The sequence below is a fragment of the Lutra lutra genome, chromosome 2 (assembly GCF_902655055.1).
Source record: "Lutra lutra chromosome 2, mLutLut1.2, whole genome shotgun sequence".
NCBI classification, from domain to species: domain Eukaryota; kingdom Metazoa; phylum Chordata; class Mammalia; order Carnivora; family Mustelidae; genus Lutra; species Lutra lutra.
In genome coordinates this window covers 111,845,198-111,869,621 of record NC_062279.1, presented here as the reverse complement: position 1 = coordinate 111,869,621, position 24,424 = coordinate 111,845,198, and the positions used below count along the sequence as shown (strand labels likewise).

Below are 24,424 nucleotides of genomic sequence, written 5' to 3'. Positions count from 1 at the left end.
TGAGAGTAATTCCTCATTTCCTTAAAATTGGTAGTAAACACCTCACTTTCTTTTCACTTAACATCTTCCTGAGCAATAATATTCATTAAATCATAAATTTTATGAGCTAATTATTTGGTATTTAAAATTATTTATTTATTTAGAGAGAGCACATGCAAGCAGGGGGACGGGCAGAGACAGAAGGAGAGAGAGAATCGCAAGCAGACTCTGCCCTGAGACTCTGCAGAGCCTAACACTAGGATTCATCCCACCACCCTGAGAACATGACCTGAGTCGAAATCAAGAGTCAGATGCTTAACCGACTGAGCCACTAGATGTCCCGAGCTAATTATAGTTTTAATTCACATTAAACCAAAGATAAAACTCAAATTTTCGAAGTTTGGATATGTGCCAGCTGAAATCAGTAGTTTGTACACCATACTTCAAGAAAACTGTATTATGTATAACTGATATTAAAGCTATGATCATTTACTCTTCTCCTACCCCCTGGGAGGGAGACAAACCATAAGTGACTCTTAATCTCACAAAACAAACTGAGGGTTGATGGGGGGAGGGGTTTGGGTGAGGGGGTGGGGTTATGGATATTGGGGAGGGTATGTGCTATGGTGAGTGTTGTGAAGTGTGTAAACCTGGCGATTTGCAGACCTGTACCCCTGGGGATAAAAATAATATGTTTATAAAGCTGTAAAAAAAAAAAAAAAGAAAAAAGAAAGGATGAATACCCAAGTTTTGTAGCAACATGGACGGGACTGGAAGAGATTATGCTGAGTGAAATAAGTCAAGCAGAGAGAGTCAATTATCATATGGTTTCACTTATTTGTGGAGCATAACAAATAGCATAGAGGACAAGGGGAGATGGAGAGGAGAAGGGAGTTGAGAGAAATTGGAAGGGGAGGTGAACCATGAGAGACTATGCACTCTGAAAAACGATCTGAGAATTTTGAAGGGGTGGGGGGTGGGAGGTTGGGGGCACCAGGTGGTGGGTATTGTAGAGGGCACGGATTGCATGGAGCACTGGGTGTGGTGCAAAAATAATGAATATTGTTATGCTGAAAAAATAAAAAAATTATTAAATAAAAAAAAAATAAAGCTATGATCATCTCTTTCTGTTCCTTACACATACAATGGTGGCACCAGATAATATTCTTACTTTTTAATTTGTCTATCTCACAGAACTCTAGAAACACAGGAAACCACAATGTCCTGCAAAAATTGATATCTCTGTCAATAACAAGAAACGGATTCCCCTATATAGAGAGGCAACAGATACAATAACAAAAATATGGCATGAGTTTACATCAAAACTTTGAAAGCACATTCTTATGAAAATTCTCCAAAACTTAGGTGCTTAAAATTCCAGGAAAGCATTTTCAATGAACATTTTATGCTAAAAAGCCATCATCCTCTGAAATAGATTAAGGGACAGTAAAAGTAGTCAGTGTACTGTGTTCAGGGAAAGGGGTCAGTGAAATTCTTTTGGAATGGGAGGAACCACAGAGTTTCAGAAAATATTTTCAAATGAATGCACTTATTCTTAAAGAAAATTCCAGGTTCTAAACCCAAATTTAGATCCCATAGGACTCAAGGGGAGATTGTTAGAGCTTAATATGCCAGGTGTGCTCATTATACAGTATTATTTCATGTGAGATTTTATAACATCCATCATGATTTACATATGGCTCTAAAAATAATTATATATATGTATATGTATATATGTATATACATATATACATATACATATATATGTATGTGTGTATATATATATATGTATATGTAAATAATTATATATATGTATATATATATGTATATATATACATATATGTATATATATATTTAAAGTAATTATTGGCTCCTTTCTGGAAAGGAATCTATTTAAAGCCCCCTCCCCAGCCAATGTTACAGACAAAACTCATAGGTATTTATACCTGGCCCTCACTCTTTGTTTTTCTATGTCATGGTACCCTTTATTCTCAGAAAACAGACCCCACTACAAAACATACTCTTCTCTGGCCTGACCACAATGCACATCCTGGACAAGCCCTGGAGAGAGCTCCTGGAGATACCTGTCACCTCCCGCTCTACCTGGCCAAGAGTCATGTCATACACACCCCGCCCGCATGGCATAGCTGAAACCCTCACACATCCTTTAAAATCCCTCAAAAAACCCAATCTAATAGAAACTCAGGCTGACATCTCTCTTGACATCCGGCCCTTGTCTTCCCTTGGAGAGTGAATAAACTTTGTCTCCTGCCTCTTGCTCTACTCTTTGTACATTTTTTGCTGCCCCCATCACCAACCACCTTAACATTACTCATGCCAGTGAGGGATACTATAAAATTCTGGTGTCTTGTTAGGGAAGAACTTGAATTCCTTCAACTCCAATTCAAAAGATATTTGAAGTGGAAAGTAAAATTACTGCCAGAATACTTTTAAGTGCTTTGTTTCTCTCGAGGCTGCAAGTTGACAGAGTTTGGGAGGGGAAGGTGGAAAGAGAGAAGTAAATGATTTTGGTCACTGGATATAAAGACTTGACTTGGCATTTGGTTAAGCCTGGTGTGTCTCTCAGGTGGTAAGTGAAACTACACCCAGCCCTACCCAAAATTGTGTTCACCACACATGTAATCTGCTGACACCCCATGGAGATAGGGGTGCACAGCTCCCGTAGTACAATTACAAATGCTCTATATAGTTCAATACTAAAAATGTATTCGAGGCAAAGGAGGAAACAGGAGAAACAAAGGAGCGTGGAGACTATGCTGAAGTATCATGTGTAGACTTGAACAGCAGCAGTGATTATGTGTAAGGAATTTAAAAGGTTCTTAACAATGAAGTATCAGCCAAAAGCAGAGATTGCTTCTCATAAAAGCACTAGCTGCACTAAGTAAAAAGAAAAGAAAAGGCAGAGGGAGCTAGAAGCAAATATTACAGTGGTGCCATTATGTTGTCACACAAATCCCCTCCTTTCTGCCCACCTGCAAGTCCCAACCTATTCTAAAGCTCATAATTTGTGGCTTTCCAAATGAGTCTTAGAGCCCTAATTCCAAATGATAAAATTTGTTAATGAAAAGACTCCTTTGCATAAAGCATGAAGTAATTTAATTTTTCTAACTGCTTTCTGTCTATATAATGCTTCACCACACCCAGAATTCCCGTCAGTTCTTCCCAAACAAAAAGAGTAATTCTCCACTCTTATCTGTTTCCTGGCAAAATCACTGAGGTCATCGTACAAGTGATAGTTTCTGTTATGATTACCTACGTACTCCAGGCAAAAGTCCTGGGGTTAATTTTTCATGTAAGTAATCCCACCTCTCTCTCTCTCTCTCTTTTTTTTAAGGTTTTATTTACTTATTCGACAGAGAGAGAAAGGACGAGAGTAAGCAGAGGGAGAGGCAGGCAGAGGCAGAAGCAGGCTCCCCGCTGAATAGGGAAGCCCAATGTGGGGCTTGACCCCAGGACCCTGGGATCATGACCTGAGCCAAAGGCAGCCGCTTAACCGACTGAGCTACCCAGGCGTCCCAATCCCATCTCTTTTAACACTTTAATCAAACACCTCAATTCAGTGACAAAGCCAGATGTTCAATAGCAAGCTACCTGACATAGGGACTTTGTTACTAAAACCTTCTATAAAAAACAAAGCAAAACAAAACAAAAAACCTTCTAAAAAACAGGTTCCTTTTTTCTTTCTCCAGTAACCGGAGTTTGTTGCTCCTTCCCCTTCCCAACCCTCACCCTCTTTCTGTGGCGTTTTTTGGAAGTGCAAGTATTCTTAGAGTTTTAAAGTTATTAAATGTAGACAAGATCAGGAAGTAGAAACAAGGTCACAGTTCAGAAAAAATACTTTCTTATACATTATGCCATCTTTTGTATCCACATCTACTGTGTTTTGTCATTTAAAGGCTGATACTCACCTTTGTCTCGAAGAAGAAGATAAACACTTTTAAGACCAGCAAATCTGACTCTGAAAAAGGTTAATTTTAGTGGAATCTCCCTGAAATACACTGTTTCTCATAAACAGCCTCGGTTTCAGGAAGTAGGAATTTGAAAGAAAACAGTCTGTCACTGTCCCAGAATCTGATTGTGTAATTCAACTCGGACTTCCAGCAGTTTTGCACCGTAAGACACACCCCTTTAGGGATGGCTTTGGTGAGAGGTATTCTGGGAGTTGTATTACTACAGAGAAGTTTCCTCTTTTAAACAAAGTGCAAGGAAACTCCTTATTTGAATGAAGTCAGGATGGAGTCCGTTGCCTGAGGGCCAAGGAAAAAGAAGGTCAGTAAGAAACAATGAACATGACATTGTTTTTCATCTATTATCAAAAAACAAACTCATGTTAGGACTCCATTTCAAAGTGGGGGTGGTCAACAGTACTAAAAGGTGCCCAGAAGTGACAAAGGATGAGGACACGAAGTGTCCACTGGCTTGGCAAGTAGGTCAAAGATTGCTTTAACAAGTACAAATTCAGTAAAGTGGTGGCAGAAAACAGGAGGAATATTTTTAAATCCTAAGAAGATAACTAAGTAGCGTAGATAGAGAGTCTTTCCATCTTGGATTAGGTAAGTCTTTCCATCCTAGGTTACATAAAGTGTGCACATGGAGCCCATGTTCAGAAGGGGTTACACTTCTGAAGTTACTTCTGGATTGGAGCAAGATGATCTGAAGACTAACTTTACCCTTTTATTATATCCTATAATTCAATATATAATAAACTTGAGGGCCACCAAACAGCAAGGAATAGTGATATTTCTATGGTGTTAATGGCCAGAATGTTAACTCTGGAACTTTTTCCCCTGAATTATGCACTTAGTTGGCCGCACAATTATGGTAAACATAAACAGAAAACTAGAGATGGAGGCCAGATGGAGAACTTATTCCAGGTATGGCATTTCTCTAAGGCAATGTTTTCTTTTTTTAAATGAGAAAATAAGGGGCTCCTGGGTGGCTCAGAGGGTTAAGCCTCTGCCTTCAGCTCAGGTCATGATCCCAGGGTCCTAGGATCAAGCCCCGAATCGGGCTTTCTGCTCAGCGGGAAGCATGCTTCCCCCTCTCTTTCTCTGCCTGCCTTTCTGTCTACTTGTGATCTCTGTCAAATAAATAAAATATTTTTTTTAAAATGAGAAAATAAAAGTATTGTGTTATACATTATTTAATGTATAGCTTCTGATCTCTCAGTAGTATAAAATGTTATTTGCTAGAATGCTAGTGATTCCTTAGATTTTAAAAATTAATAAGAAGCACTAACAAATGTAATGTAAATATGTAAGTATAATATTAAAGGAGATGTGAGGTTTTTGGGTTTTGTTTTAGTTTTTTCCTAAAAATTATACCAGTGAGGAGTGCTATATGACAAAGTTTAGATTCAACAAGGGAAAGATTAAGTTATTTGGTTTGGAGGACATGTGATAGGTAGATATTGTGCACCCCCCCAAAACTGACCCTTTTTTCCCTGCTTACAAAGCCTCTAGATCTCATAATGGGTTATTAGGACTGGATCTACTGGGGATTCTCATAATCCACTGAGATCCTCTAACAAAAAAACTCTATTAGTAGACTGTTCTATTGTTACATTAAAAAATTACCACAAATTTAGCAGCATAAAGCAGCACCCATTAAATAATCTGTTCCATAGACAAAACATAAAATATTTGTAAATGAAGATATGTTTTATTTTATTTTTTTTTTAAAAAGATTTATTTATTTATTTTAGAGAGAGAGAGAGAGAGGACATGCACATACACATGCACACAAGCAGGGGGAGGAAGAGGGATGAAGAGATACCCTGCTCACCAAGGAGCCTGATTCACTGATCGATCTCACTACCCTGAGACCAAGACCTAAGCCAAAATCAAGAATGGGTGCCCAACCAACTGAGCCACCCAGGGGCTCCACGAAGATACATTTTAGATGTCAGTAACTGGTATCATAACTAAAAGATGGATGTTATGTAATATTTAAAAATTTAGAAGAAAAAACAATAAAGGTTCTATGATATAGGAAAACAAGTAAAAAACCTCAGCACCCATCTGTTATTTCTGTTCCCAGCAGTCAGAAGTCTGGGCACATTATAGTTGAGAACGCTGCAATCCTAATCTAAGGCTTGGATCTCCTTCTAGGCTCATTCCGATTGTTGGCAGAATTCTAGTTTCAGGACTGAGGTCCTCATTTTCTTGCGAGCTGTTGTCCAGGGACCGCTCTTACCTCTTAGGTACCACCAATAGTTCCTTGCCACGTGGTCTCCATAGGCAGTTCCTGGCTAACATGGGCATATGTCTCTGCCTTCCTGGAGGGCTCAGTCCCTTTTAAGGATTTATGTGATTAGGTCCAGCCCAGCTAGATAATTTCCCTTTGGATTATCTCAAAGACAAATGATTAGAAACCTAGTCGTAGGAGTGATATCCCACTATAGTCACAGGTTCTGTTCACACTCAAGGGCAGGAGGTTATATAAATTACGTACACCAGTGGGTGGGTATGTTGGGGGCTATCTTACCACAGAACTTTCCCACAACTACCTCCAGGGAGGAGCAGAACAGATGGCCCCAAACAGGCTGACTCCTCCTCCTTCACCTTCCGGTACCCTGCCTTTACAGGCTTTAATTTTCATCTCACCATCTGACCACTCTCTTGAGAACCTGAATTCTATTGTAGTCTTCTATCTTATGAGAAATACTGAGGCATTAGAGCATTGAAACCTGTCTCCTGGGAGATTCCTCTTACTTGGTTCTTCTTTTAAAAGCTGATTTTTTTTTGAGTGTGTAACCACAATGCATGCAAATAAGAAAAATTCTGAACAGCATGAAGAAGTACATAATGAAAAATATCTCCCCACATAGATCTTCTGCATTCTTTCCCCCAAATTCTTCTTCTCAGATTAATTATTCTGTTCCTTGGATTTCTTCGCCGATAGTTCATTCATTTACAGACAGGTTTTTTTTTGGTTTGTTGTTCTTTCTACAAATGGCAGCATCTTTGTTCAGCACTTTGGCTTTTTTCTTTAGTAGTGCATTTGGCAGATCTTTCCACATAGATCTAAATTGTTTGGGTTAACGTGACTCCAGCAATAGGGAGGAGGAAGAGAAGTCCACACTAGCTTTCCTTTGTCCCAATCCCAACACTTCGGGCTTCCACTTGTCTCCCATTTAGAGAATAATGGAAAAAGAGTTAAATGAGAAATTTCAAGTAATTTTGAGTATTTTCACCAGTTGGTAGAAAACATCAGCCATGAAATGAGGCACTCCTGAGCTGAGTTACCCCAAATCTGAGCATCTGAGCTGGGCAGTGGAGGCTTGGATGAATGTGTATCCAATGGGCATAGAGTGCATTGAACAGAAGTTGGGTTTCATATAACCCAATTACTAGCAAGCAACACAAACAAGCAATGTTTTTCTTTTTTTTTTTTTCCTATAAGGTGTGATTGTATTATCACAAATTAGCTTCCTCTGTTTTTGATCTTAAGTGAAATACAATAGGCTTTCAGGTATATCTGCTTAATTATGGGCTACTGAAAATATCCAAAAACTACTCTTAAGAATCTTTCCATGGAAAAATATCTTTCCATGGAATCTTTCCATGGAAAAATATACTAGATTGTGGGCATTTTATGTTATTTTTACACTAAATGAGTCATCACTGATATTTCAAATAGTAAATACCTCTTTTTTTGTATCAACAAAATACCTGCCTACTGTTTTCCTCTGTTTTGCCTTGATAAACAATCCTAGCCTGACTTTTGGGGTATCCACTTCTCTGAAGGGTTCCTTTTAATCTCTTCCTAAATCCGTAGCCTAGGAATACTTACTTACTAGAAAAATGAAATGATCTTCATCTTAAATTTTGGCAATTGTTTCATTTCATTTTCTTCATTAATATTATTAATAACATCTACTACACCAGTCCTTTATAGCTTTTAAAGCATTTCCAAGTCTTACTTAATTTTAAAGGCTGGAGATCAGAAACTCCAGTTCTGATAATATTATTTTATTGTATAGGTTTATCGGCATTGACAAGTTACATATCTTACCTTCTACATGCTCTAATGTTCTCCAGAAGATACTGTGGCTATCCCCACTCCAGAGAAGAGATAATAAATGCTGATGATTAACAAACAAAATTGCAGCCTTACAGGAAGTCAGCCTCATATGTAATTGTACTCCTCCTTCCCCAGGCTTACCCTTCCTGATCACATCTAACTGAGAGGTCAAAATTTAACCCCACAGAATCTCTTTATCAGATGGGGAAGCAGCAAGTATTAATGTCATTTTATTGTCAAGGAAACTGACCTGCAAAGAGCAACTGTTCTGCAAGGTAGGGCTAGAATCCAGACAGATAAACGGCTTCCATCTGACACCTACCAGGATTGGCGGGTAGAGTCCCACGCTCTGACGTTAAGTGGGCCCTTTCCATGTCAGTCACGTCCTTCCTCCTGTCTTCTCGGTGTTCTACTCCTTACTGAGTTTCACTCCTATCCTGCTCTTGACATGTACTGTCTTGAGGTTTTCTTCACTTTTAGTTCATTTCAAACCTTCCCCCTGAGACAGGAAAAATACTATTACCTATTTCACTGGAGGCTATAAAGGACTCCTGGGACGTTAAGTGTTTCTCAATGTACCTTGTACCAGCCTGTACCTGTGGAACCGCAGAGCCTGGATGTTGGGTGAGGGTACTGTCCGGTGGCTGGGGCGGGAGAGGAAGCCCCTGGAGTGGTCTGGGGCAAGGTGAGGGCATCATGGGTAGCCACGGACTCATTTGGAGCTCTGGGGCGCGTTCAAATCCTGTCTCTGCTCTTGCTCAACAGGACACTTAGCCACTCTCAAGGCCACAGTTCAGTCACCTGTAAGGGGGACCTACCCTCCCTACTGTCAGGATTAAATGAGATAATACAAGCCGTGCACCTGGCTAATTTAGGAAGTAAGTTCAACTCCCCGCCTGCCCCTAGCCGGTCCCAGGCCTACACTGGAAGTGGGGAGGCGGAAGGGCGGGAGCGGTGAGGGGTCCTCAACTTTGAAGTGGTTCTGTTCCGTTTTCAAAAATCTAGCTCACTAGCCACATCCTCTTCGAAGGGGCCTCTTGTTTGGGGCGGTGAGGTCCCCACCAGTTTACTGCGCCTCAGACCTGGCCTGGAAGCGTAGCAAGGTGGTCGGGGGTCTGGGCTTCGCGTGGATCCGGCATCTGCAGCCACAGGCACCTGGCGGAGGAGGGAGGGTGCGGGCGCGGGGCTTGCGTCCCGGCTTTATGAAGGCTTCGGGGCCGGCTAGGGGGCGCAGTCAGCCGGGAGCGGGAGGAGGGTGGCGCGCGCGGGAGGACCCGTGGCCCGCAGCCGCCCGCTCCCGGGCTTCGCGCGCGTCTGCGCCCCTCGGTTCCCCAGCTCGGCCCCGCCCCCTCGGCTCCCTCCCGCCCTGTCCCTGCCCCAGGAGCTGCGGCGCGGCCGGCTGGCGCTTTCTAGTGTGGCTGAGGGCTCGGGGCGGTAGGCGGGGACCGTCTCCCGACTCCGGCCTCCGCGGGGTGGCCTCCATTAGTGTCGCGCGGAACCCCGAAAGCGAAGCCGCTCTGGGGAGTTAGTTCACCGACTCCCGGGCCCCAAGGTACTTGGCGGGCTGCGGGCTGGGGGTGAAGTGGGGAGGGTGTCTTGTCTGTTCATCGCCCCGAGAGGGAAGCTTTGTCCCGGAGTCTTTCGCGGGGCTCGGTGGGAAGTCAGACCCACTGTTCCTGCGGGCTCAGCGCCCGGCGCGCTCGAACAATTCGATGCGGCACGGCTCCAGCTTTATAAAATTTAGGAGTATTTATAAATGCGGGGGGGGGGGGGGGGCTACTGAAAGGAAATACCAGAAATGGGATGCGTTTTCTTTATAATTTTCCGTGTGCTTTGCAAGAGTTCTGTTTGTTTTCCTAATCAGAGAACAAAGAATTCCATTTATCAAGCGGAGCTCACAGAGCAATTGTGCGTGGACCCCTCGGCGTCCCCCAGGGGACTTTTCCGCGGGGCTTCGGGTTCCCGGGAACTCCGGTTCTCTGCCGAGGGTTCTTCTGGACCTGCCCTTCTTGCCCCAGTGGTTCATTAGGAAAATACAGTGATCTCCTGTTTTCTGGGACTTTCCCCAGTTTTCAGCTTGAAAGGAGGAATTTCGCAAAGCCTCCGGAAGCCAGAACCCACGCTGTACCCCGTAGCGGATGTCCACAGCCGCCAAGAAGCTGGACTCTGCAGATCTGATTAGGGTAACAGGTTAATCAGGTCGAGTGGGAGAAGGAGGACCCTGTCTCAGAAGCAAAAGTGAGCTCTCTTAAGGTTTTCCTCTTGCTTTTTTGGGTTTTCACCACTCCTTTTGAGAAACCTATTCTTTAAGAATTGATTCTGCTAAACGGTAGTAGAGTTCACAGATGTCTTCGAAGACACACTGGGGGTGAGGACCGGCGAGGAAGGTTAGTCGCGGGAATAAACCTGCCTTTGACTGTGCTTCGGGTTTCTCTTCCCTCTTGTTAGCTCAGTGTTGGGTGTTGGTCAGGGAGAGGGCCTTTAAAAAAGGCTACTTGCAACGACCAATGACATACTTTCTCTTGAGATTATCCATAGGGTGGGAGCTGAGGAGGGATGAAAATAAAACTGTTAGAATACCTTGCTTATTAACACATGGCCCAGAACAAACTCCATTATTTCACTACAGCTTACCTTAAAAAACAAACTTAAAGCATGAGAATCCTCTTGGCATGCATGACCACCCAGGGGCACCAAACTTTCTGTTAAACTGCTTCGACACGTGGTTCCTCCTTTGAGCAGAAATTTCTTTTTGTTCATGACAGTTGAGGTCCAAACAGCCTTTTTGCAAGGTCAGGTAGTATGTCTCTTTACTGGCTTTGCCCAACTTTGGGAGGGATAGCTGGGGTGTGTGTGTGTGTGTGTGTGAGAGAGAGAGAGAGAGAGGCAGGGGTGGGGATGTGGGAGTGTGAGCAGGCCCCTAGAGACTATATTTTTGCTCATAACACCTCTATACATATCTATTTTTATTTCCTTTGAGAGGAGTCAGAAGGCAACCTCAGAGTCTAACCCTTCTCTTGACAGCTCAAAGACTCCCAGGTAAGTATGTACTTACTTCTTCCTGTCCAGCAAAGGAGAGGTTTACTCTTCTGACACTCAAGAATGGGGCCCTCACCTTATGTATTATGCTTTCTGTGATAAAGTTCTTGATAGCGGGGCTCATTTGCTCATTTTCATTTCTATATATTTATCTATTTATTGTGGTTCATTTGTGAATATAGATGTTACTATGTATCACCACAGTGTTTCGGAACTTTTTCTTTAAGCTCTATACCCATCGTGGAGTGAGAACTCATGACCCTGAGATCAGGGGTTGCCTGCTCTACTGACTGAGCCAACCAGGCAAACCATGTTTTATAATTTTTTTTAAAGATTTATTTATTTATTTATTTGACAGAAAGAGATCACAAGTAGGCAGAGAGGCAGGCAGAGAGGCAAGCAGAGAGAGAGAGAGAGAGAGAGGGAAGCAGGCTCCCTGCTGAGCAGAGAGCCCGATGCAGGACTCGATCCCAGGACCCTGAGATCATGACCTGAGCCAAAGGCAGCGGCTGTAACCCACTGAGCCACCCAGGCGCCCCCTGTTTTATAATTTTTTAATGTCAGTTATCATCACAGTTAGCCCCTTTAATACTTAGCTAATCTCCACTTCCATCTAATTCCATAAGAATCAGATGGTTTGTAATTTTGTAAAGAAAATATTTGTTAAATGTTTGATTAGACATTAAGTACGCATGGTAAACAATTTCAAAGGTATAGAATGTGCAATGAAAAGTCTCCTTTCCACCTCTGACCCTAGGTTCCCTCCAGAGGTAACCACTTTTTTGTCTATTTAAGCTCATTGTTTTTCTATCTTTGACAACTTATGCCAGGCATTTCAAAAAGCTGCTTTTGAGCATTTGCACATTAGTAATTTTTTTTTTTTAAAGATCTACTACGGCACCTGGGTCGCTCAGTCAGTTAAGCATCTGCCTTTGGTTCAGGTCATGATCCCAGCCAGGATCTTGGGACGTCCGAGGTGGCAGAGGCCAAGAGTATTGGTGGAACTACACAGTGGCTTTTAAAGCTTCTGCTTGCAAAGAAGCTTCTATGTCACTTCCATTCATGTTTCATTGTCACTGCAGTGGGAAGTATCATCTCTCTGAAGGGGCAAGGCCTGGTAGGGAGGGGCAGCAAATAGGCAGACAGTAGTACTGTCTACCTCAGTATTTTTGGAGAGTCACATTGTGATCCCAAAATTTGTCAAACCCTAAGAATCGATGCACACCAAGAAACTAGTAGCCAAACCAGAATGCCAATTTCCCCCCTTGCAGTGAATAATATATCTACCCTGAGAACTAGGCATAAGAGCTTGTATGGGGCAAACTTTTCTTGGTAGATTTGCTCAAAAGCATGAATTCTAAGCTAATTCGTTATAGGAAGAACACAAAACAAAATTTGGGTGTTACCAAAAGATTGTACCCAGAATACACAGTGGTTTTTAATCCAGTTCTCCCTTTGGAACTGTTATTATCCGAAGTCCCAAGAACAAACCAGAATGGTGGTGGTGTGTCCTAGACAAGGCCGAGATCACTGACAGATTCTTGCCCCTCCTTTTTAGGTTCTTTACTTGTTAACAGCTAATTTTTTTCTTGTCAACCACTAATTGTATCATCTGAGGATTTGTTATAATTATTCTCTTTAATGCTGTCAGCTTCTTGAATAATGAGACTTTATTATCAAAATTAAAGTCAACTTCAAATCACAGTTCTACCTATTGTGTGTTAATTCTTGCTGCATTGGTTTCATAGTAATTTTTACTATCCTTGGTCCATGATTTTGAGGGTTCCTCTCACAAGCTGGGCATGTCCTGTTTGCTTGGGTAGTATGATATGATGTAATAATGTCCAAAAACAATGTATGACAAGTAAATTTAAAATTAAAAATATATTTCCGAATCCATAAAAAAGAAATTTTGGGGGCACCTGAGTGGCTCAGTGGGTTAAAGCCTCTGCCTTAGGCTCAGGGTCCTGGGATCGAGCCCCGCGTTGGGCTCTCTGCTCAGCAGGGAGCCTGCTTCCCTCTCTCTCTCTCTCTGCCTGCCTCTCTGCCTACTTGTGATCTCTGTCAAATAAATAAAATCTTTTTTTTTAAAGAAATTTTGCTTTGTTCTATCATTTGTTGAAAATTGAATAAATTGAGAGTTTGATTTTTAGCACTCACTCATATGTGGAATTTAAGAAACAAAACAAATGAACATAGGGGAAGGGAAGGAAAATAAGACGAAAATAGGGAGGCAAAGCATAAGAGACGCTGAACTCTGAGCACCTGAGGGTTGCTGGAGGGGAGGTGGGTGGAGGGAAGATAATTGGGTGATAGGCATTAAGGAGGGCACTTGACATAAATGAGCACTGGGTGTTATATACAAAGGATGAATCACTAAATTTTCTCCCTGAAACTAATAATACAGTATATGTTAACTAAATTGAATTTAAATAAAGAATTTAATAATAGAAAAAAAATAGCGCCATAGCTGCAAAACAAGAGGAAAGATTGTATTTTAGAAATAAATAGCAGCAAGTGTAGAAAGAAAAGGAAAGCATTTTGGTTTTATTTTTTTAAGCAGCATAATAATTCTGATACCAACATCTAATATAGATGGCAAACAAAACCACAAATCAACTTCAGTTAAGATCATTGATTTCCAAACCCTAAACAGTTTTTAAGGAATGCAGGGAACAGTCAGCATCACTCTGTTGATGTAATTTATCACCATGCTGGATTAAAGGAATTCTCCGTAGCCTTCAAATATAAGGTATATGTATATGTGTGGATATGGAAACAAATCACCCATTTGTATTATTAATTTAAGAATGCAAGGTCTAGGGGTGCCTGGGTGGCTCAGTGGGTTAAAGCCTCTGCCTTCGGCTCAGGTCATGATCCCAGGGTCCTGGAATCGAGCCCCGCATTGGGCTCTCTGCTCAGCGGGGAGCCTGCTTCCTCCTCTCTCTGTCTCTGTCTGCCTCTCTGCCTACTTGTCTGTCAAATAAATAAATAAAATCTTTTAAAAAAAAAAGAATGCAAGGTCTAGAACTAAATACACTTTGTTCCTGTTTGTGTCAGAAAAAATTTTCTGTATGTGTAGAATGTAAGTTCTATGTTCTACATAGAACTATGTGTGTATGTGTGTAGGAGCACACACATAGTTATGTTTATTGTATAAAGATAATTTCTGTAAGGATAAGAGCAACTTTTATGGTGATTGACTCTAGAAGGATTAGGGTGGAGGGAAGATACTCTTTAAAAAAAATTTTTTTTTTTTTACCATATCAGTTTTTAAATTGTGTGCATTTAATTCTTTTAAAATAAATTAGTTTTAAAATGGCAGATCTGTGTCAGAATAATCTCTCCAAGAGTTTGGTAATTAATTCTCCGGTCCTGTTATACTGCTTTACTCCACTGATTATCAAAGGTGCATGTAGGCAAGTGTAGATGGAGGGCACCACAGGGCCAAGAGCTCTAGAGGGATTTAGCTCTTAATAGTAGTTAGCATGTGACTAATGACAGTTTGTTCAGTCATTAGGGAACAATTGATAAAAATAAATAAATTCCAGTAGGAGTACAGACTATGGTATTTAGAACTAACTTATGTAATGTCTAATTTTACAATATAAAACTTATAAAGCACTTAAGTACTTTTTTTTAGTATAGTTAATATACAATGATATATTAGTTTCAGGTGTACAACATAGTGATTGAACTTTTTTATACTTTTGCTCACTGCAAGTGTAGCTACCATCTGTCACAATACACTACTATTACAGTAACATTGACTGTATTCCTTATGCTGTGCCTTTTATTTCTGTAATTTACTCATTTTGTAACTGGAAGCCTGTATCTCCCACTCCCCTTCACTCATTTTGCCTAACAACTTCCCTCCCCTCTGGCAACTATCAGTTTGTTTCTCTGTATTTGCAGGTCATATTGTGTTTTTTATTTGTCTATTCATTTGTTTTTAGATTCCACGTATGAGTATAATCATATGGTATTTGTCTTTCTCAGTCTGACTTAATTTAATTTAGGATAATGTCTTCTAGGTTCATCCTAGTTATTGCAAATGGCACAATCTCATCTCCTTTTATGGCTGCATAATATGGCTGTGTGTGTGTGTGTGTGTGTGTGTGTGTGTGTGTACATCTTTTTTACCTGTTCATCTATCAGTGGACACTTAGCTTGCTTCCCTATCTTAGCTAAGTATTTATTATATTTAACCCTTTACCTACTAGAAATATGAGTATGTAAATAACAAATGTTGAAATTGTTTATAATTTTTAAATTTCTTTAATCAGGTTTTATAATTCATAACATCTAATTCCAATTTAATTAATAAACTGTAGGTTTTCTTCATGTGTATATCCTCTGAGGGCGTTCAAACCAAAGGGATTATTTATTCCTGATTTTTAAAATATAGCTGTCATATTTTCTATGGGCCAAGTCACTATATTTAAATGAGAATGGAACTGAAGTTTCTTTATGCCCCTATCAAATCACTTTATTATTAACAAGTGTTTCTTGTTATTGTCTAGATTGTGTGTATGGTCTGTTGTCAAACTAGAAGTGGAAAAAGAGATAGAAAAAGTAATAGGGGCGCCTGGGTGGCTCAGTTGGTTAAGTGACTGCCTTCGGCTCAGGTCATGATCCTGGAGTCCTGGGATCAATTCCCACATCAGGATCCCTGCTCGGCAGGGAGTCTGCTTCTCCCTCTGACCCTTCCCCTTCTCATGCTCTCTCTCTCTCACTCTCATTCTGTCTCTCTCTCTCTCAAATAAATAAATCTTAAAAAAGAAAAAAAGAAAAAGTAATACACCAGATCTCATGGGACTTGGTATAAAATTTCACATATGTGCTAATTAATTGAGTATTCTATGTATTATCTTTTCTTTTTAGCATTGTTTATTTTTTTTTAATTTTTTTATAAACATATAATGTCTTATTAGCCCCAGGGGTACAGGTCTGTGAATCGCCAGGTTTACACACTTCACAGCACTCACCATAGTCTATGTATTATTTTCCTAAAGTCTAAATAAATCCCTATCAGATTTTCATCAAAATATTAGAATTAAAGATTTCAGTGCCTAAAAAATGGGAGTGTACTAACATGCTGGTTTGATTCTTGCAGGCAAGTCATATTCCAAGACGCATCATGTCCAGTTTCGAAGATGCTGATACGGAAGAGACAGTGACTTGTCTCCAGATAACTGTTTACCATCCTGGCCAGCAGCAAAGTGGTGTATTCCAATCAATAAGGTTTTGTAACCGAGAAAAACTTCCTTCCAGCGAGGTGGTGAAATTTGGCCGAAATTCCAACATCTGTCATTATACCTTTCAGGACAAACAGGTTTCCCGAGTTCAGTTTTCTCTGCAGCTGTTTAAAAAGTTTGATAGTTCAGTTCTCTCTTTTGAAATTAAAAACATGAGTAAGAAGACCAGTCTGCTTGTGGACAACAAGGAGCTGTGCTACCTAAATAAAATAGACCTGCCTTACAAGTGCATGGTCAGATTTGGTGAGTATCAGTTCCTGATCGAGAAGGAAGATGGAGAGTCGTTAGAGTTTTTTGAGACTCAATTTATTTTGTCTCCAAGATCACTCTTGCAAGAAAACAACTGGCCGCTCCAGAAGCCCATACCGGAGTATGGTGGTTACCCATCCTGCTCCACCCAAAACACTTCTCCTACAGAAATGGATGAAAATGAATTGTGAACACGGAGGGCTGAGAGGAGAATCATGAAGGATGAAGAAATCTGTAGACATTTAATGGATACTTCACAGTTTATTAAAGTCATCTGTTGTCAAATTTGGCAACTCTTATTATCATTTTGAAGTTTTTAAATTGTATTAGTCATCAGTTTAGTCATTTGTTACATTCCTAGATGTATTTTGGAATTACTGTGTGTTATTAAGAATTATTAAGCATATTTAAGTGTACATCTGTGAGGGTTAATGTACAAGAAGTATCCATGCTGATGAAGGGATAGTGTTCTCAGTAGGATTATTTTCTTTTTATGCTTGCTTTTAGTCCTATGTTTTGTTTTGTAAGGAACAGTCTCTTGGTTTGGTCATATTATTTCACACGTAGCTGTTTTTCAAGGTCAAGGCTGTGGGCGTGTTGTTACTTGTGGTGTAGCCTGTTGGTACCTGCAGTACTAGGGTACTAGCGTAATGTGTTTTGGAGAACTGTCAGTGCATCATTGTGGTTTTAGTATAGGAAGCCCTATCTGAGCAATAATACCTTTTCTATGATTTCCTTTCTGTAGAATAATAGTGTTCATTCCCAAAAATAGAGTTTTCCTTGTATATATTCAGTATCTAAAACCAGTATTTTGGACATTTTAATGAACCATTGCTATGTTGAGGATTCTTTTTCAGTTTTCTTACCAAACATTGACTTTTATGTACCATGCATTTTTAAATTCCATGAATTTGAAATTTTAACAACATTCATGCATATAATAAAGTCCAAGTTTAATTCTGTAACCATGTTCTTTGAAACTCATTCTGGAGAAGGGAAAGAACTGTTCTTAGACTGCTTACTCTAAGGAAGGAGTGCCATAGGCCTCAGGCAGAGGCTGTGACTGGGGATTAAGATGGCTCTGGCTCCGCCCCTCAATGCGTATTAGCTCCAAATCTCCATACATCACTCATCACTCCACGTGGTGGCACACGGCCACCGGTAGTTCCTGTGATACACATTCTTTGGTTTCCTGCATCCATCTTAAATCTGCTGCTTTTGCCAGTTTCGCTACCCCCGACCTCTAAATATCAACACTTAGTTGGGCTGCTCTGCCAATATGCTGCACCAGGGTGATCCTACCTGGCATAATGACTTAAAATACCATTTACTTATTAATGACTTCTAAACGTGTACCTTGACCTGGTCTCTGAACTACAGACATATGCATCCCATCACCTTCTTGATGTCTTGATATAAATTCCTCATAAACACCTCAAATTTAACTTCCAAAACAGAACTCAATTTCCTTCACCTTCCTAAATCTGTTCCTCCCACTACATTTGTCAAGTTGGAAACCAAAGTTATTGTGAAGTGTAGTTGTAGCTGCTAGATTGGCTGTCATATTTCCAGATTTAACCAGCAGGGAGACAATAAGCTCAAATAGACTTAATTACTTCCACAGATTGCAAAAGCAAGGTCAGCATGAAGTCAGTGTTCCACATCCCTGGTCCCTAGGGCTATCCCTTGGACATTGGATCAGGGAGGCCAAATGACACCTAAATGGAGGGCAGCTCTGTTGCTGAAGAGCCAACTCTAAACTCCAGCCTATTAGCCTACATCTGTAGTGAAAGGGAGTGAGGTGGAAATCTCTGCTTCACTAGAACCAGGGAGTGAGATGAGAAATTGCCTCATGGCAGCCTTCTGCAAGATAGGGGAGCAGATGATAAATGGCTTTGTCCCATCTCCTGGAAGACTGCCTATCTTGCCATGTTCTGGGGAGGATCACAGGGCTTTGTTAAGATTTCAGTAGGAGTGTGGTTGAGTGTTGCTATACAGATGTGCAGTGAGCAAGGTCGCCAGAGCACCATGCTAGATGCATTATCCTACAGTTCTCTTGGATTCTCTTGGATTCCAGCTCTACTTTTGCCCCCCATCTAGCCCATCAGAAAATCTTGTTAACTCTACCTCTGAAGTTTATCAGCTCTGCATTCCTATCACGATTATTAACCCAAGTCACATCATGTCTCATGGCAAGTATCACACATATACTCTTGTCCTCTTATAACCCATTCTCTACACAGCAGCTAGAGGAATTTTTAAAAAATGCAAATTGGATCACGGTCCACTCTGGCTTACAGAAAGTCAGTGGCTTTATACATCAAATAAAATTAACTCTTAACCATAGTCTATAAAACCTTACATGATCTGGCCCTTAAATACACCTCTAATATCATATATCATTCTACCTCATGATGCTTCAGTCCCCGTGATCTTTTCATTCTCAGAACATACCAAACGTTCTCCTACACCTCAGGAATTTTATAAACATGCTTTTTATAGACAGGCTTTTTACTTGGCTGGTTCCTGCTCAACAGTTAGGTCTCAGCTCAAATATCAGCTCAGAGAAGACTTTCTTGTCCCCAGCTATCCTGCATCCTATCATCTCATATATTTTCTAACTGTGATCTGTTGTTTTCTTATTTACATGTTTCCTTGTTATTGTCTTGTCTCTCTCATCAGAATGTAGGCAAGAGCTTGGGCACTGTAAGTCTTTTTACTACTCTGTCCCTAACAAGCTATCAGACTCAGTAGATTCTCAAATATCTGCTGAATAAAAAAATGTTATTTCCAGTCTTTTTTATAAATACATAAAACAAGAAAATTAATGTTTTCTTAGCAGTTAAAACACAAACATTTTCAAATTTAGTTCCATCCTGCTTTCCTAACTCACTCCTTTTTGTCTTCACAGCAGATTTAATAAAGTAATTATACCTAAGGAGACATAAATATGGTATGTTTTTAGACTAAAACTAGTAATGGTCAAATAATTTATTATTTTTAAATGTAAAAATGTGTTTATTCACAATCCTTGAGAAGTTACCATTCCTTCAAAAAATTTTTTATGAACAAAATGCCAAGAAAAATTACAATAGTAGCTTATGCCAAACCAAAAATATACATCTGATGTATACAAACTTTAAAAAGCATAACACAGGCAATGTGAATATAGATTACCTTTAAAATATTTCCAGTGACAAAGCTACAACTTAAATTATGTTAAGATAGTCATAAATAATAGCATTACCTAATATATTTACATATTTAAAGCATCATATTTATTTCTATGAGATAAAAAGAAGAAGAAATTGCCTAGCATCATTGCCTAGCAGTTCAAATATTGAAAGGGCCACATGATTTTTTTTTAAGTACAGCAAGAACTTTAAGTTACTATTTATATCTGGACCTTCCTATATTTTTGAGAACATGCACTGTCATCGCTGCAAGAAAAAAAGAAAAAAAAAACACCAAGGAAAAATCAGAAAAGAGTTTGCTTACTAAAATCATATTCAATCCTCAGCAAAATTAAGACAAGCAATTAGGGAGTGCTTTATAGCCTTGGCCTTTCAAAGTGAGACACAAGCTTTAGGGAAAAGAACAGTTCACTGTATATCACAAATGCAGTTATTTATACTGATATGCTTAGTTCCATCCCATTAAAGTACCTTGTATTACAAGGCAAAGGAAAGCTTAATAAAATCAATGAATCCTTTCACACCAGAAAGGATTTTATTTTGAAATACCCGTATTGCCTTTTTAGGTTTTCCTTTCTTATAAATCATGCACAGAGAATATGTTCTGTGTAAAATCTTTCTAAGACCATTCATTGGAAATACAGAATTTAAAAAAATGACACCTAGAAATTTAATATATCAATTAACTTAAAGTCAATATTCATTTATAGTGGCAGCATGTAAAAGGAAGTGAAGACCTAAATATATGTATTTTCTTAAATATTACTTTTGAATACTAGCTTCAAGTGTCTGAACTCTGAAAGCCTATTTGAACATCTCATATCCTTTGTTCAGACTGAATCAACATTATTATACTAGGAAATGCAGTTAAGTGTAGGAAAAAACTGATATTTCAGCATTTCTTTAGGGTCATCAACTCAATTGTGCTTACTATTAGATAATAAAAGTTAAATAAGTCACAGGAATAAATAATGTTGGAAAAGGGAACACTTATAAATCTGATCTGGCAGTCCCTCCTCATGCTCCCTTCACATCTGCTGAGAATTAACACAAAATGCCTTAATATTTTCACAGTTAACTACTGAAATAGGCTTAAGGAAGCATTCAAAGTAAAACTAATAAAACTATTTTAAAAAGTGAAAATCTACAAATAGTAAACACAAATGCTATAAAGAAGAGTTAAAATAAATTTAACTGATAACATGACAGAACCATTACACTGTTTTTGAAAAGCAGAAGGCAGATGATGAAATTGCACTTAATTCTGAAGCAACTCAGATATAGCCTATCATTCCTATTCCTTTCTAATAAGCATTTACAACATGTTTTCTTATCTCCCTCTTACAAAAAGGCTCAGCACAACCACTGATACATTCTAGTTGTTTTTTAACATTTGGTCACAACTGATAAACAGGGTCATACAATTTTACCCTATCGTTTCTGTTGATCTGCATCAGACTGCTTTATGCCAGAATCAGACAGTTCTAATACAGGATTTACAAATCCAGAATACTCGGAATTGCCATTATCATCCATTTCAGCACTAACAAAGTCATTCTCCCACTCCAGGCCATTGGAATCATCAGAGGCTGATGTAGGATTACTTCCAGTCTTCTTGCTGCTATACTTAAGTGCTGCTCGGAGAATGTCTTCCTCTGTTCTGGAACGTTCTCTCATTGGAAGCATGCGATTCATTCCTGTTATTTGGAAGGAATTATTAGAAATCTCAGTGAAAATTTTAAAGGCTATATTAAAAGACATTACGGTTTAATAATGTACTTTTTGTTTAATAATCAGACTTGATTTGTAAATTTACTTAAAGAGTCAGTCCTATGGAGGCCTTATGTTATGGGAAGGTTTCTGGTGGGTTCTGTCTTCTACATAGTCTAGTTTAATAACTGTGTTAATGACTTGAATAACCTTGAAAGTCATGTTATCTACAAATCTAATTAGCATACGGATAGTCTGGATGACAGAATCAGGAATTAAAAGATCTGAAAGGCTTTAGATCAAACTGAACAAGATGCTACAATAAAAATATATTTTATTAAAGTCTGCTGATTGGGATTCAGATAGGAAATAACGTAAGTACAGGATTGTGTTAACACTGGCTGAGAAGAAGACTTAATTAAGTTAATGCAATCTTTGGTAAAGTTATTCAAGCTTCCTATATCTCTGTTTCTCTATGATAAAAAAAAATGGCTCAATTAGAGGACTAAGGTATTACATCCCAAAATTCTATGAAATATTTCATGCTTACTATTCTTCTTAAAGTCCTACATTCTGTAATTGGTTCTTCATTTTCATGGATTACATAGTTCTTAAAGTGAAAATGAAAACTTGAGCCTTATTCAGTGAAATGTCCTTAAAAAAAAAAATCCACATTTGAGGGGCACCTGGGTGGCTCAGTGGGTTAAGCCTCTGCCTTTGACTCAGGTCATGATCTCAGGGTCCTGGGATCAAGCCCCCCATCGGCCTCTCTGCTCAGCAGGGAGCCTGCTTCTCCCTCTCTCTCTCTACCTGCCTCTCGGCCTACTTGTGATACCTCTCTCTTTCTCTCTCTGTCAAATAAATAAATAAAATCTTAAAAAAAAACCCACATTAGAGGCCTTGCTATCTGTCACATCTGTACTGGTGTTTTATATAAGTTTCATTTCATCCTCACAACATTCATATGTTTATTTGTTCAATATTTACTAACTGCTTATTATGTGCCAGGCATTTTTAGACCCTGGATATATAACGGTGAATAATCATCCTTTAAAGTAAGATTATTCCCTTTTTATGATGAACAAACTGCAGCTTAAAGAAAGTAAGAAATCTACCTAAAATACTACAGCTAGGAAAACATACCAGCTAAAATTAAAACCTATGTTCATGTTAAAGCTGTTGTACTACACAAAAAACTCCTAACAAATGGCTAAAGTTATAAAAAAATATATATATATAATGAACCAAAAGATAATAAAATTTTGGCTTTAGGTTGACCACAAGGGGGCAGTAATTCTTACTGAGTAACAAAATGGGTGGATTACAGAAATATTAAAGTGAAAAATTAACATTTATTTTTAAAAGCTCAACAAACACTAAGAATTATACTATTTTCTAAACCATTTATCAACAAATGATAATCACTAATAAGGTAAGAGACCAAGAAATTTTTATATCGATTTTTTAAGGCCTTGCACTCCCTTCAATATAAAGTAAAATACCAAGTAGATTTCTATAGGCTATCATGGATTAAAATTTAAGGTAAAACTGTGAATATAAAATACCTTCTTCATCTTCCCACTCTAGATCGAGGGATGTGCTGTCATCATTTCCACTTGATTTAGTTTTGGTCATTAAATCACAACTGCTTTCTGTATTTGGTGTCAGAACTGTGGCATCTGATGAGAGTCCTAGGATATACACCAAATATAATGTGGTCATTATACTATACCACAAATGTGGTCATTTGTACTCTTTGATCACAACCATTTATTCTGTAATATTATCTATAATATTATTATAATGATATAATTTATAATATATTAATATATACCAAGTATATATTAATATATAACAATATATATTATTATTATTCCTTTTAATAGCTTAAGAAACAATTATTGAAATCATCACACTGGCAAGTTTTTGTTAGGAACAACATAGTGCTTTTTTCCCTTTTTTTTCTTTCTTTTTTTTTTTTTTTTGCCATACAGCACAATAAACATGCAAATTTAAATGAATTATAAACTTTTCCAATACAATGAACTCTAGGTAACAGTCAATTACAAAGAGGAACAAAAAATAAATGAAAAAAATAAAAATGAAAGAAATGTTTTCAAAATGGAAACACTACTGGATAGTAGTAGTAGCACTACTATGCTTCCATTATTGGAAGTACAGGAATTCTGACTTTTGAAACTTAGAGAAAAACACTTTGATCTTATAACTCAATTTGTAGTAAGTAAAATAAGTACACTTTTGTACTACTTCTTCCCACCTTCCCTTTTTCTGGGAGGCAGAGAGGTAAGCCCTCTGGGGGGTACCACAGTAGAAATGGAAAAATGAGTGTTTGACTCTCCATCAAGATCTATAGTAATAGCCTGAGATTTTTCTTTGCTCCAACTCCTTTTTAAAAAGGAAAGATAGGCGGTGATTGGGTGGCTTGGTTGGTTGAGCATCCAATTCTTGATCTCAGCTCAGGTCTTGATCTTGGGGTCACAAATTTAGGCCCCCTGTTGTGCTCCATGCTGGGCAGGGAGCCTACTTAAAAAAATAAACAAAATAAAAAGTAAAAAGGAAAATTGTATAATTGTATAATTAAATTGTATAATAAAATTGTATAATTAAGGACTAGTTAACTGACCTATCTGGAAAATACAAATTTAGAGGGCAGAAAGTTCTATCGAAAAAGAGCCAAGATCTCCAATTATCTGTTTACAGTGGCATGAAGTAAAAAAGTATGCATATATTTTAAAAGACTTACTACTACTTCGAAAAACTTCATACTGTGACTTTATATTTCTCAAACAAGATTCAAAGTCATCTTCTGGTCCTGAACTGTAAGTAAAGTAAAAGAAATATATTCGTAATAGATGCAACATAATGCATGCTTAAGTTAATTTATGGTATTTTAGTCTGAAGGTCTATCCCACACAAATTTATAATTGC

The 24,424-nt window shown here is 38.8% G+C and overlaps 3 protein-coding genes across 15 annotated transcripts in view; 1 reads left to right on the top strand and 2 right to left on the bottom strand.

Moving 5' to 3' along the window:
* ALPK1 (alpha kinase 1) overlaps positions 1-8,363 on the bottom strand; it is a 122,360-nt gene extending 113,997 nt beyond the window's left edge. For 5 of the 7 annotated variants that reach the window (XM_047718234.1, XM_047718240.1, XM_047718237.1 and 2 more), the window contains exon 1: positions 3,909-4,060. The gene's annotated coding sequence lies outside the window, so the exon portion shown is untranslated. Of the gene's footprint in view, positions 1-3,908; positions 4,061-8,016 lie in introns of those variants that run through there. The other 2 variants (XM_047718236.1, XM_047718235.1) reach the window with 2 other exon arrangements.
* A 740-nt stretch (positions 8,364-9,103) lies between these two features.
* On the top strand, positions 9,104-19,390 carry TIFA (TRAF interacting protein with forkhead associated domain). 4 transcript variants are annotated; one of them, XM_047718229.1, is made up of 3 exons: positions 9,104-9,577; positions 10,095-10,208; positions 16,181-19,390. In XM_047718229.1, exons 2-3 carry the CDS (start codon positions 10,164-10,166, stop codon positions 16,760-16,762), a joined length of 627 nt encoding a protein of 208 aa, XP_047574185.1. In that variant the 5' UTR covers positions 9,104-9,577; positions 10,095-10,163; the 3' UTR covers positions 16,763-19,390. The 4 variants fall into 4 exon arrangements, with proteins under 4 accessions (XP_047574185.1, XP_047574186.1, XP_047574188.1 ...); XM_047718230.1 differs by having other exon boundaries at positions 9,106-9,577; positions 10,095-10,263; XM_047718232.1 differs by lacking the exon at positions 10,095-10,208 and having other exon boundaries at positions 9,106-9,577.
* Positions 19,391-19,561: 171 nt separating this feature from the next.
* AP1AR (adaptor related protein complex 1 associated regulatory protein) overlaps positions 19,562-24,424 on the bottom strand; it is a 40,710-nt gene continuing 35,847 nt past the window's right edge. For all 4 annotated transcript variants that reach the window (XM_047718227.1, XM_047718228.1, XM_047718225.1 and 1 more), the window contains 3 exons: positions 24,240-24,313; positions 23,041-23,166; positions 19,562-21,462 (listed from right to left, as the gene is read on the bottom strand). In XM_047718227.1, coding sequence (XP_047574183.1) covers positions 21,197-21,462; positions 23,041-23,166; positions 24,240-24,313 — 466 coding nt within the window. In that variant the 3' untranslated portion in view covers positions 19,562-21,196. The remainder of the gene's footprint in view (positions 21,463-23,040; positions 23,167-24,239; positions 24,314-24,424) is intronic.